At 38.1% G+C, this 14,499-nt stretch overlaps 1 protein-coding gene across 3 annotated transcripts in view; it reads left to right on the forward strand.

Annotated features, from left to right (window-relative positions):
- The first annotated feature begins 830 nt into the window (after positions 1 to 830).
- Positions 831 to 14,499, forward strand: part of tyk2 (tyrosine kinase 2) — a 30,421-nt gene continuing 16,752 nt past the window's right edge. The window contains exons 1-9 of one of the 3 annotated variants that reach the window (XM_039685963.2): positions 831 to 1,026; positions 8,489 to 8,688; positions 8,774 to 8,897; positions 10,747 to 10,885; positions 11,167 to 11,330; positions 11,865 to 12,243; positions 12,341 to 12,472; positions 12,555 to 12,712; positions 12,803 to 12,917. In XM_039685963.2, coding sequence (XP_039541897.2) covers positions 8,514 to 8,688; positions 8,774 to 8,897; positions 10,747 to 10,885; positions 11,167 to 11,330; positions 11,865 to 12,243; positions 12,341 to 12,472; positions 12,555 to 12,712; positions 12,803 to 12,917 — 1,386 coding nt within the window. In that variant the 5' untranslated portion in view covers positions 831 to 1,026; positions 8,489 to 8,513. Of the gene's footprint in view, positions 1,027 to 8,488; positions 8,689 to 8,773; positions 8,898 to 10,746; positions 10,886 to 11,166; positions 11,331 to 11,864; positions 12,244 to 12,316; positions 12,473 to 12,554; positions 12,713 to 12,802; positions 12,918 to 14,499 lie in introns of all 3 variants that reach the window. The other 2 variants (XM_039685960.2, XM_039685961.2) reach the window with 2 other exon arrangements.

The raw sequence follows: 14,499 nt of genomic DNA on the forward strand, positions 1-14,499 counted from the left end.
TAAAGAATGCTTTCAGCATCTACACTGTACAAATGAATGTGCTTTATCTAATAAAAAAAATAATAATAAAAAAAATGGTGCAACAGAATACAATAAATATTATTAATTCAATTTAACAATTTAGAATTGAGTTGTGATTATTCAAATTAATTCCTTTAAAGTAAACCATTTAAAATAAGTAAAACGCACAAAAAAATTACATTTAAGTCGCTATTATGGTGATCGTGGTTTGTTTTAGGTTTCTCCTTCAGTGATTCTGCTTGTTAACATCAGGTGTCTTCAATGTTGGCAATATAAAATAAAGAGTTCTTAATTAATCTTTGATGTCTGTCTGTTATTCAGATATTTTTGTTTAATTTTTTGGTATAAACTTTACTCATTTTAAATGGTTAACTTTTAGGGAATATTTTGATTAATTATTACTAAATTCTAATTTGTTCAATTTTATTGCTTGTAATCTGTTGCCACAATTTTATTGATTAGATGAAGTGTATTAATTTTTATGTGTGTGTGTGTTGTGTGTGTTGTTGTTGTGTTTGTATTTTTTAAATAAAAAATATATTTTTTATTGTATTTTAATTCCTTTTGAAATTAATTTAGTTTATATTAGGTCTATTGAAAGCGATGCACTATACTTAAATACTTAATTATATGTGTGTGTTTGGAGTAAAATAGACATTCTATGAGTTATTAGAACTTTTAATTTGAAGATCTTATGTACGCAAACAGAAAATATAAAATGTTGGCTGTGTCTCAATATCTTACGACCTGCCTACACGGGCAGCATGTTATTCGCGCTTGACACGCCCCTGTCGTTGGCCCATGGTTTCTAAGTAGGCAGCTCACTAGGCTTCGAAGGTTTTGAAGGCTTGCTTACAGTATCTTACGCCGATACTGGTGGTAACAGGTCACGAAGTGAGACTGAAGAATACGCAACATGTCTGTTGTGCGCGTCAGTGGCTGAAGATGTGAATCCTGTAATAGGAGGACAACTAAACTGAAATAAACACCGTCATTCATCTGCCTGTAAGTAAATGCTACCTCATAATCAGTTTTCAATACTTTTTTTCAGTATTATTTATTTTTTAATATTTAAAGGAGATAAAGAAGTTGCCCATCAGGGCTGTATCTGAAGCAGGAAGTAGCTGATATGTTTTTTTTTTTAAAGGTTGTTTGTCGACACTTTGCGCCTACATACTATGAGAGTAAACACATTCGTGCGTTTAGTATTAGTAATATGTGGCATTTGTCGACATGACCTGTCAGTTTTTTTTAATCTAAGAGCACAATGTTCCGAGAACTGCCAAACCCGACCATTACACCAGTAGCATGCCATTAATAGTAGGTGGGCAGAAGCACTGTTACATATTTCAGACTTTTTGACGGACCCCCAAATACGGTAATCTGCTTGTGAGGAATCTCCTAAAATATAAAGACGGCTATATGTGTTTTGAAATATAAAATATAAAGTCCCTTATACCTTACGAAAGTTAGCTCTCATTATATTGTCACTGAGTGTATCTTAGCTCTGCCAGCTATCAATGTTAGGCTACATTTACATTAAATGTACATTGCAAATGCAGTCATTTATTCACAGTGACTTACAATGATTTCAAGGTACATAGATTTTGTTTTGCTTGGAAAATCGAACCCATCACTGTTTCAAACGCATTCATCTTCTGTTTGAGCTACAGGAAATTTGATGTTAGATCTTTAAACATTTTCACCTCAATTCAAACATAGCCTGTTTTTATATCGTAACAATAAATGTGTTATTTTTGAATATTTTATAGTTTTTAATGGAGAATATTACAGAATAACTCTTCCTGAGCGTGTTTACATCACCAGGAAGGAGTGATGAACACAATATTTGTTTTTATTTTTTCATCATGAGCACATTTGGTTTGTATCTTTTAGATATTCTTAAGGGTCGCAAAAGAAAAAAATAATTAATATTACTGAAAAATAAATAACCCTTCTCATGATATGGACCAGTGCATAAAATAGTAACTATCAAATAAATGTGATTAATTTACTTCTTATTAAAAATATTAAGTTACAGTCTTCAATCACTGTTTTTATCATCTGACAGTGTTACATTTTTTAATTTCTACAAAATGTTTTTTTTTTTTAAACACAGATCATCCTTTAGTATAGTAAAGTTAAAAAAAAAAAACTAAAATTTTGTCTCCATAAAATTACTGATGTACAGAAATGAAAATTCTGGGCTGCACCCAAAAATTCAGGATACACTTCAAAAAATCAATTAGTAATCAATTCATTAATCTAACTTACCTCAGTAAAAGTGAGTTCTACAAACAGTTAAATGACACATAAGGCATTTTTATATCAACTGTTTAATAACAGAATTGAATTCTCCTTCAGTTTGTTGGTGAAATATGAACATTTTTTAATGACTATAAACTGTAATAACTTCAAGACCGATTTATCCAAACATGCATTAAATAATGAAGACATCACTTGCAGGTTAAGTGAACATATAATGAATATGTAAGTGCATATATTTAGCAAATTGCTCTTTTATTTTTCTAGCTAACGAATGAGTTTTATAGACATTAAATAGCTTTTTTGAGGTACTTTAAGTGACATTACATTAGCCTACAAGCTGTTTTATTGACGTCTTTCCTCGGTTGAAACGCTGATTGAGGGAATATGTGAGACAGGATTCATTTTAGTAAGTTGTATTGTACCTTTCAACACACCTTCTGCTGTTTATTTCTTGCTGCAACTACTAGTATTAAAGAGGAAGAGATGATGATCAGGCAACGTGAGCATCTGTTTTTACTCTATTTTGCCAACGAAAATAGCTCTAAAAAGCCACAACAGAGCCGTTGCACAACTCTGAGCAAAATGCAGTGGTGTTTTGTTACGGCTGTGTTTGAAATCCTGGTCCTAGGGACCCACTGCTCTGCACATTTTGTCTGTCTCTCTTATCTGACAGACTCAGTTCAGTAGGCAATTAGCAGAGGGTACATGAGATGATAACTTTAAGGAAGTAATTTTTATGGTGATGTGATCCAGGGTTGTGAAACCTCACATTTTATTTTAAAGCTGGATGAGAGGAGAGTTCGAGTTAGCGTATAAACAGAATACGTCGAGTTGTTTTGTTTGTTATGCGATATGTTACACACATTTTTTCATACATTTCATTGCTCTTTTCTTCAATGGCTACGTTACGACACACAAGTGCGATGCTAACTCCAAAGTCCCCACTTCTGGCCTTCAGAGTGAGTAGGGCAAAGGGATGCTCACTTTCTCTGAGTGGGATTCACCCCATCATGAAGCTCACCTAATGAGCTGAGAGTCTGAATCACGTCAGGTGTGTCAATCATTTTATCCCTTAAAACGCATCTTTGAGCACCACATTTACATATGGAATTGGTTTTTCCTTGAAAAAAAAAAATGCCTCCATGCCTCAAAATAGCTTGAATGTAACTCCTTGCCTAATTTAGTATACTTTTGGTCTATGCAAATTAGCCCCGCCTCCACTCACTCACACCTCAGAGATTGCATCATTGACAATCACACGTTGACCTGATTGGTTACAGGGTAGTTTGTGACGTCAGAAACACCAGCGATTTCAAACCGCGCTTTTGAGGCCCTGTTTACGCTAGAACGCTCGCGGGTGAAAACGTAAAAATACACAGCGACAGCGTTTTTTTGGGGCTTAAAAACGCAAAAAATTGAAACCACCCTCCAGAGTGGAAATCTTAAAAACGCTCCACCGCCGCGTTCCCATGTAAAGGGTAAAAACGCAAAAGTCTGCTTGACAGTGAAGGTTGTACGCAGGCGCACGGACTTGGTGTTGTTGTGTGGCAGTGCTCCACATTGCCACCTAGCTGCCTGGAGTGCATACTACATTGAATTTCACACACTTTTGCGTCACCATGTGCACGCGGATTTCCCACCCAAAATGCTTGTCTAAACGAAGAATATAAAGTGATGACGCAACGCCACTTTTGCGTTTTCTCTTCAGAATCGTTTCCGTGTAAACATAGCCTGAGACTGTCTTTGGTTCACTGCAGTTTTAAGGAGAAAATACTCAGCAATGGTGTTAACTTATCAATTTGCACATGGTTTTATCTTAAAGTGTATTAAAAACACCACATAGACGTATTACAACATTAAAAACTTGATTTTCACCACAGGTCGACTTTAAATACGGGGGGACATACAAAATGTGCTGAGAAGCGGGTCCCCATGAGCAGGATTAAAAACCACTGTGTTGCTGAATGAATTCACATCTTTGAATGACTTGGTTGAGTTAATAATTCAATGACTCATTAATAAAGATATTAAGTGTGTTCGATTGAAGTGGCACTGCGCAGACCTTTTCACACCTAAAAGTCTGCAACAAGGTCCGAACCAAAGTTCACGTTTTGATGCATTTTAAACGTTCAGAAAGTTTTGGATTGGTTTCACACTGCAATTATGCGAGCGCACTAAATAACTTTATGTGACATACTTGCGTCCTGTCGTCATCATCTATAGCCCGTTTTCCACCAAAGCATTTTGAGAGCCGGTTCGGAGCCGGAGCCGGTGCCTATGCGCGAACCAGTTCTTTGTGTTTCGACGGCCAAAGAACCGGTTCTCGGCCAGCAGAACTGGTTCCAAAGCGGCACCAACTCTTTTCTGGACTAGAACCGTTCTTTTACCACGTCATGCTTACGTCGGGGGCTGGGGCGGGTTTAGATGTGTTCTAAACATCTTTTCTGACCATAATAAAGGATCGCAAATCCAGGAGAAACATTTGCAGAAACACGATGAAGTCCGCCTTTGTAATTGTTATGCTTGAAGTTAACGCAAGCGTTTCTATTTTTGTAATTTTTTTATTGAAGACATTATAAGCACAATATATAACAAATAAATGGAAAGAAAAAAAGACACAATTACAGGGGTACATAACTTATCAAAAAAGATTAAAAGACTTACATATTTCAATTGTTTTTAAAGCTTTCTTGTATACGAGTTAGAGATAATCCGAAAGTAATGTTGTATTTGCAAGCGTTTCTAGCTAAGACGTATGGCGACGCACACAGTGACGTAACGACAGCGTTCCCTGGGAGCTCTAGTCAGTGGAAAAACAAATAGGTTCTGAAGCGGTTCGCAAGTTGAACCAACTCCGAACCAACTTTGAACCAGCACCAGTTCCGAACCAGTTCTTTTTTTGGTGGAAAGGGGGTATATGTGGGCTGCATCTTGACATTGTTTGATTTTGTAAATGGACGAGTGTCTGACGTCAGTGTGTCGTTAATTCGGCGGGTAACTTTGACAAGTTACATGAATGAACAGATGGATATTGTTGCAACTATATTGTTATTTCTATGGCATAATACCAACTATACACAAGGCAAGTTCAAATTCGCCAAATGAACGTCCTGGTTGTGCCAACATTTTATCGCCGCCGGCAGGAAAGGTGGAGAAGACTGCAAGTTGACTTCTTATTATGTCATCAGACCCATACTTCAATTAAAAACCTCATCTCCTCCTCTCCCCATGTGTTACCACGGCTCATTTTCCCTGCCACCATCTGTTTTTTCAGCTATGCGGGAACCACCGGAACTTCCTGTAAAAGGTCTGAAACTCCGAACCATACAGAAATGCTTTCACATTAGAAACGAACCAAACCTTTGTTCAGTTTGATCCAGACTAATACTACCTCTTTTCATCTGAGCAAATTTCATTGTTGGTCTGGTGTAGGTTTCACAGCTGTAATTTTTATTCGGACAAAACTGTAAAGTCCGAAAGTCCTGACCAAACAAGTAGGTGTGAAAGGGCCCTTAGTCACTTCCATAATTCCTGAATTAATCAGCTGTTTGTATTAAGTTGTTTGTGTTTGTACATAGAACAGATGTGTATGTATGTTTTTGCTTGCACAGGGAGCAAGTGTGTGTGTTGTTCATGTGTGTACATGTTTTTCTATCCGATTGGGGACTTGAATGTACACACTGACTGACTCATGGGAACTCGTGTCACTGGGGACCTGGATTGAGGTCCCCATGAAGAAACAAGCTTATAAATGATACCAAATTTTTTCAAATTTCTTATTCTGATCACTGCGATTGCCTCTATAATCCTGTACAGTAAAAAAAAAAGAAGAGGAATTCGAGTTGTTACTTGCAGTTTATACAAATATTATCGACCAGTGGTTGATATCTCAAACTTAACCATAGCACGTTAAATAATACAATCACATTATGATTCATTTACATAAATAGAACTGAATGTTAAGGCTTTACTGAGTCATAAACGTAGAATGAATATTGAAACCTATGCATTTTTCCTAAACTCAGTTTTATTTTGTGTTAAAATTGAACATTATGTATTATTAACTACAACTGCAGTATCATTTACATAACCATGACATCTATTCTATTGCCCAGGTGGCATATACAATTACAGAACTGTAAAAGCAGGCTGTGTAGTTGACATGGACATACGATTTGGAAAAAATAAAATAAATGCTGTTTTCGATGCTAAAGACTATAATTTTCTTTTAATGATATTTGTGATATTTTTCTAATTAAGAGACTGGTGAGATGACCTGTTTATTCAGCTCCGTATGGAGAGAAATATGGCTTTCACAGGCATGAGGAACGCGCCTTGAGCACAAAAATATGATTTCTCCGCACACTGTAAAAAAATATTTTTATTTTCATGATTTGTAATTGCAACATTTTTTCTTTTGTCAAATCAACTTAAATAATTTATGTAGTTCATATAACATAATATTTTGAGTTTCTGATGATTAAATCAATCTCCTTCATTGTATTAACTCAATTTTTCCATTTCAATGAATTTAAAGTTTTAAGGCATCCAGGTTACCTAATTTTTTTAAGTTAAACCAACAATATTTTTATACAGTGCATGAAAAGACATCTTGCAAAAATGAAAGTAAAACCAACAACAATCTGCAGCATATCGACTCGCAGCTCCTGTCCAACAACAACAACAACCAAACCTTCTTTCTGTTTCCGGCATGACGCTCGAGTATCTCCCAAAAATACCTCTCAATGCGCCCTTGCGGACTCGCGCTAAGGGCCCTATAGGTCTGCGCTACATGACGTCACCGAAGTCCGGAGTGTGCCATTTGGGACAGGGCCTATGGCCTTCATCGTCCACTTTCCTGATTTGTTTAGCTCCAACTTTGATTTGTTGTGGCAAAAATAATGTTAATCATCATCACTGCGAATTTATAAAAGAGAAGTATTTATTCTTGCAAGAATAGGCCCAGTCGCCAACACAGCAGTTAGCCCGTGGAGTGAGTGAGACACTTAATTCAACAGGTTTTGCTCTGGTACAGAGAACTGCAAAATTGTACTGGTATTGGTACAGACTACTAAAAATTTGGTACTGACAACCCTAGTATATTACTGTGCCTATGATGTGCTGCCACACCCACTGGAGCCTCATCAGAATGCCATGCATGTGCTGGATACCTCCAGAGAAAGTCATGTTCAGAGAATAAGTTGCTATGGCTACTTACATACTCTGAAAATGTGTCCTTGTCTCAAAACATATCTCTATTTATAGGCTATTGTAATTTTCTGCTTGACTGGCACTTGACTAGACAACACAACCTTGTTTCTGCAGCGACTGCTTCCATGTTGACATGTTTGCATTTTACGTGGCGTGAGAAAATTACGTGCAAAATCAGATTAGAGCAGTCAGACAGATTTCCAGAAATGTGTGTACCACAAATGAATGAATATTTTTAACACATAAAAATATATAATCTGATTCAAATGGAATATGCCCATGAATCAGATTTGGACTGACCATCTGAACGAGGCTTATAATGTACATGTTGTTAAATTAAAATATATTTTTGAGGGTTAATGCTTATGTTGATGTTACAAAATATGCTATTTTTAGAGTAATTAAAGGGGTCATCGGATGCCCATTTTCCACAAGTTGGAATGATTCTTCTTGTAAAGTTTGTAACATGCTTTGGTTAAAATTCCTCAATGGTTGTGTAAAACAACACCCTTTTACCTCCTCAAAAACCGCTCCGTTCACAGCGACCTATTTCGGTGCATGTCTCTTTAAATGATAATGAGCAACAGCTGACCCCACCCCTCTCTTCCATCGGGGGTGTTGACACAAGACACGTCAAGTCCTAAATGCTGAGGGCAGAAATATGCTAATACGGGACAGTCCGTCAACAGTCGTGGGTGGAGCATGAGCAATATAACATCATATTGCTCTGAAAATCCAAACGGATTTGATTATTGAGAGTGTTTAGGCTTTTTGAGGATTGAAAAAAGGAGTGAATGGATTTCTTACATTGTATGAGGGTTGACACATTTATATGGAAACACCATATAAAAGTGAATTTTGCATCTTATGGCCCCTTTAAATAGAAATGTGTTGATTGTATATATATTTCAAAACCATAGGAATACAAAGAATGTCTAAAAACTAATAGGCACAGGTGTTTTAAACTAAAACTTGCATGTCTTTAAAGCAGGTGTTGGAAGAAGCAGTGTATAATGTCTAGACGAGGACGTCCAAGAAGATCCAGAGCCGGGACGTCCACGGGACAGTGTGAGGGTCCTGGGGTCCATGTGTTTCTCTTCTGGACCAAAGAGAAAGAGCGCTTTCTGTCTTACAAGGAGGGTGAGGTCACGGCTGAAGATCTCACCATCGATGCTGCAAAGACTGTGGGTAGGTGTGGGTGCCAGTAAAGTGCTTCAGCTTCCTATTCTTGTTTTTGGTCTTGTCAATCTAAAATATTTTCTTTCTCCCTCAGGGATCACTCCTGTCTGTCATGCCTTGTTTGCTCTCTATGACCCTGCATCCTCGTGTTGGTACAGTCCAAATCACAAATTTAATGCGGAAAACCAGTCTGGCCTGTTGGTGCATTTCCGAATGAGGTGAATATGAGACTGTGTGTGTTTGTGTAGAGATTAATGCAATGGTAAGCGCACAAATATGCATGATGTAACGTTGTAAATCAGTGGTTCCCGAACGCTTTAGAGTGCCGTACCCCCCTGGGGCATTTCCCCTCTTTTCCACTTAAGCCGCTGTTCCACCGCAGGAACTTTCCCCAAAAACTAGGGACTTTGGGGGTGGCATTCGGTTTCAACTGCAGGGACGAGGGTCTAAATGAAGTTATGGGTAAAAATTTCCCCCTTAGAAAGTCCCTGCGCGCGAGGTAGGCTTAATACTTTTTCAAAGTTCAGGAACTTTTGGGGGCGGGACTTGCTGAACATAACGCAGACAGCAACAGCCCAGAGGAAAACAAAGTTTCTGAGAGGAATTGTTCTTTAGACTGGCTTTAGACTGCAGTCACACCTTTTAAAAACATGTAAATATTAAAGGACAACTCTGGTCAATTTTAACATTGAGCTCATTTTTTTGTACATTTGGAGTGCTGTCAGTACAGACAAAAACAACAAAAATCGGTGTTGCCTACACTAAAATTCGCACCCTGTTGACTTCAATGGGGCATGTTCTAAACCTGCTTTTAGCCTCTTAACATTCTTGATTTGTCATTACGAGTGCACAGCCATGTGAGTGGTGTTACTAAGAGTGACCACGGTCAATCTGACTGCAGTAGATGTAAAAAGATATGAATAAAAATGTTAATTCAGCCAGCTCACATACGTCTATTTGCTTCCTGTTTTCGGTCGAAGCCCACAGTAGTCGATTGTCGATCTCACGCGCGCGATCATTAGTGAATATCATCTCAAGCCCAACACTGTGTGGTGTTCTGAGAATATCAGCTCAAATGGATAGTTCATCTGAATCAGATGTTGAACACACGGAGGAGGTTTGAGATGATATTCACTAATGATCGCGCCCGTGAACTCGACAATCGACTACTGTGGGCTTCGACCGAAAACAGGAAGCAAATAGAGGTATGTGAGCTGGCTGAATTAACATCATTTTTATTCATATCTTTCACATCTACTGCAGTCAGATTGACCGTGGTCACTCTTAATAACACCACTCACATGGCTGTGCACTCGTAATGACAAATCAAGGATGATAAGAGGCTAAAAGCAGGTTTAGAACATGCCCCATTGAAGTCAACAGGGTGCGAATTTTAAAAAAAAACGAATTTTTTTAAAAAAGTCATTTTTGTCTGTACTGACAGCACTCCAAATGTACAAAAAAATGAGCTCAATGTTAAAATTGACCAGAGTTCTCCTTTAAGTGACAATATTTGCTCCCTTAAATTGATTTTCAGGTGCATTTTCTTACCTTTTATAAAGGCAAAGTTTTTCCAACCATATTAAATGTACATATTTGTCATGCTTTATGTCAAATTCTTAAAATTGCATTAATATAATTATCAAGATAATAAATACAGCAATAAATTAAACTAAATCAATAAGTGAAACATTATCAACAAATGCATTCTTGCATAGACTGCATCTTGATGTATTTACACACTGTTTAATGCAATTACAATGGCAAATAATGTTATGAGATCGATAATTAGGGCTGTCAAGATTCCTCGATTCGAGTACTTAAAAAAAGTCCTCTATTGCAATTTGCCTGTATCAAGTAACCAGCAATATACTGGGAGTGGCACATTACACGGACAATTTTCAATTAGACCATTTTCAAGGGATGCATGAAATATTAAAACCATTTAAAAATCATTACATTCAGTCATTGAATCATTGACTCTCCTGATTTGTTCAAAGCCTCAGGTTCTCTCACTGAAGAAACATCTCTTGGTGTTAATCATCAATTAATGTTGTTGCTTTGTAGGTTTTACTTCCGTAACTGGCATGGATTAGCTGAAAAGGAACCGGTAGTGACTCGTCATGCGTTACGAGTTGGATCTGGAGCAGAGCAGGTGATGTCTCCTTTGCTGGAGATGGCGTCCTTGGAATACCTCTTTGCTCAGGTGATTTTTACAGTCACTCAAAATAATTGAAAGAGATTCACTGAAACACTGTAACTTTATTGCCTGTGAGATATTTATTTCTAGTTTGAACAGATTAAATGAAAAAAAAACTTGTAATAAAATGTAATTTACATTTAAAAAAAATAACACAAAATTGAAATTATTTTTATTTTATTTTATTTTTGTATTTGAAATTGTGTTTTCCTGGGGTTTATTTACCAAAAAGCAGGATGCCATTCTTTCAAATTGTTTTAAGTTGTATGTTTTGATTCTCTTTCCAGGCAAAATATGATTTTGTGAATGACTTGACATGTTTGGATGCACTGAAGGGAGAGGAAGAGATCAGTCACTTTAAGAATGAGTGTCTGGGTATGGCTGTGCTCCACCTAACTTACACGGCCCTGCAGACTGGCTCTTCTCTACAGGATGTGGCCAAGCAGACCAGGTGTGGGCTTCAGTTTTCTTCTCTGTTCAAAGGAAGATCTGAAAACTGTTTTAAAGAGGAAGTTAAATAAAAGAGACAAGAAAAAGACAAGAGATTGAAGAATGCTACCATATATAAAACAGCAGATAGCCATTAAAGGGGTCCCATCGTACATAATGTGACTTTTTCCACTGTGTCCATGCATAATGTTAGTAAAGTTTTTGTTGTTGTTTTTTCACCCTCTAATTTTTTAGACTTTTTTAGAATTTTTTTAGTATGTTTTTAGACTTTTATTCACGGGGGACGAAATTACAATGTTTTAGTACATCGATGAAACAAACTCTTATCTTAAAAGATCGAGGAAAATGTCCTTGATTCCTCATGATATGAATTTCTTTAAATCTGTTGTTCAATTAAATAAAACTCCCCATAATTGAATGACATTAATTGAAACACTTTCAAATGTGCATTTCTAAATCATGTAATAATGCTAATAGCCATTACAACATAGATAATTATTCAAGCATGTTGACTTGTTTATGCTCCATCCTTCAGCTTTCTCCGATGCATCCCTCAATCTTTTTCCCGACACATTGCCCGGAACAACTTCCTGACAAGGTTCCGTATTCGGCGTGTGTTTGAGAGGTTTGTGAGCGGTTTCCAGAAGAACACAGTAAGCATGGGGAAGCTTGGATTGCAAGAGGTCATGTACAAGTATCTGTTTACGCTGGAGCGTCTGGCTCCTCATTTTGGCGTCGAGACCTTCCCCGTGTTTCATCTTGACCTGAGACCTGATGGAGATGGCAGCGGCTCGTGCCTCATTTCCTCCGAAACACCAACACCCTCTTGGGAAACCGAAAAACCTGAACCTACTTTTGAGATCAAGGTTTCTGGATCAACTGGCATATGGTGGAGGAAGTTATCAGCACAAAGGGTAAGTTGATGCAGTTGATATTTGACCTTCGTCTCTACTATGGCTGTGCTTTTGAATTAGTCACATTTTCCAGGTTAATGAATACATTCATAATCAGAGCGAAGAGACACAGTCATGTGATGAACAGGAAATGGACAACTGGAACACCTTCTGTGACTTCCCTGAGATCTCTCTGATAGCCATTCGGGGCGTAAATGTCAGCATCAGTCGACAAGACAACATGTCAATGGTAAACGGTCTGGTATTAGTTTCGATCTTTTGTGTTTTGTACAATATGTGTCCTACCTACATACAGTATATTTGTGTTCCAGGAAATGCATTTGGGCTCCAGTCTTCAGGCTCGCTCTCTGGTTTCACTGCTCGATGGGTATTTCCGCCTCACAACCGATGCACATCATTACCTTTGTCACGAAGTGGCTCCGCCCAGAGTGGTTCTCAGTGAGACCAATGACCTGCACGGCCCCATACTGTACGTCACTCTCATCTCCACATGCGGTCAGTGTGGCCATGTGGTCTTCTTCCATTTTATTGACGTGTTCACTCTTTTTCCGAATGCTAGGGATGAGTTTGTGCTCCAAAAACTAAAGAAAGAACCAGAGGAGGGAGCGTTTATCGTGCGCTGGAGTGTTTTGGATTACCATCGAATAATCCTGGCATCTCTGAGTCGGACAAAGGTAATTCTTTAGATCAAATGTCAACTCTGAAAACAGTTTTGTAGGAGGAGTTGGAAGAATTGTGAATTAATTTAACCTTGTTCACGAGAATCCTGGCACTTTGTTGTGTGTAATTAATTGCTAGTGCATATAAAAACGAGAGGTGGCCGCATATTGCGCAAAATGTCTTTAAGTCGTCCCACACCTTTTTTCCTACGGAGTGTATTATTACCTTTGAAGCTTCCACATTGTTTCCTGGCAGATGATAAAACATGCACAAAAGAACTAAGCAAAAACCCATAGAGACCATAATACACATACCATACAATACACTGCACATAAATATACAATGTAGAATTTAAAATGGGAAAAGAAAAGACTATACTAATTCAAAAAGTTATTAAATGAGCAAATATTATGCAGTTGACTTCAAAAGTCTCACAAATAATTCGTTTTTCAGTTGCTTAAGTCAGCTTGAAATGGAAATTCACCGGCTCTATTTTATAAATGCATGTTATAGATCTTATTGTATACAACTCACCCAAATATAGGTTTCATTTTTCACCTCATAATGCACAATCAAAATGTAATAACTGTACCTTCAGGTGAAAATGAACTATCCAAGTCACTATACAGACCTAATGCTACGTTCACACCGGACGCGAATTGCGCGTCAAATTCGCGCCTGACGCGTCTAGTTTGACGCTTGACCACTTTGTGTTAATTCGCGTGTCAAGAGCGAAACTGGCGCGTGTAAAAACAAAAGTTTGAAGCGAAATTTATGCGCGTCCGAAGCGAAATCCGTTGGCGGCCATTGTTTTTATGTCGACCGAGCATTCATCAAGAGAGTTACCGCTCTGTATTTACTCTGGAGAGCTAGAACAGCGGCGTGGGGATCATCGTCGCCGTATATTTGTGTCCACCGGACCCTTCGGAGCCGAACCGTTTGGCGAGTTTCACCATTTGCTCGCTCCAGGAGCTGCGCTGGATGACGGCCGCTGTCAGCGGTACTTCCGCCTGTCCCGCGCCCAGTTTGATGACCTGTTGTCCCGCATCTGAGCGAGGATCACCCTCGCCCTCATCCATCTAATCTAGCTGTCATTTTATTTTTTGTTTTGATGATAAATAGAGCCAGCCTTCAAAAGTTATTAATCTGTCCTGTGATTTTTTTTTCTCTCTCTCACGTCCAGACACGAATTTATGCACATATGTTGATTGTCTTTACAACATAATACTATTTCATATAATCTTAATATGGAATGAATAACATTCAATACAAAATGAACATGTCTCGTATATAGAAATAATGTTTTAAGTGATAAAACATTTGCTTTGTTGTGCATAATCCCACCATGCATTTAGTCATATTAACAAAATAATTTATTGAAGCATCCAGACACTTCACCACGTGAGCAAGCAGCTAGGCTCCTGATTGGTTAACGCGGCGCGAATTCACGGCAAAGTTCAGATTTTTCAACTCGGGCGGCAGACGCGAATTCGCGTCAAACGCGTGAATGCACAAATGGCACTAACTGAATCATTCGCGCGTAACCCGCTTAACGCGCCAGACGCTCAATTCGCGCGAACGAGGTGTATTCGCGTC

Source organism: Pimephales promelas, chromosome 3, assembly GCF_988280905.1.
Source record: "Pimephales promelas chromosome 3, fPimPro1.hap1.1, whole genome shotgun sequence".
In the NCBI taxonomy this organism is placed as follows: domain Eukaryota; kingdom Metazoa; phylum Chordata; class Actinopteri; order Cypriniformes; family Leuciscidae; genus Pimephales; species Pimephales promelas.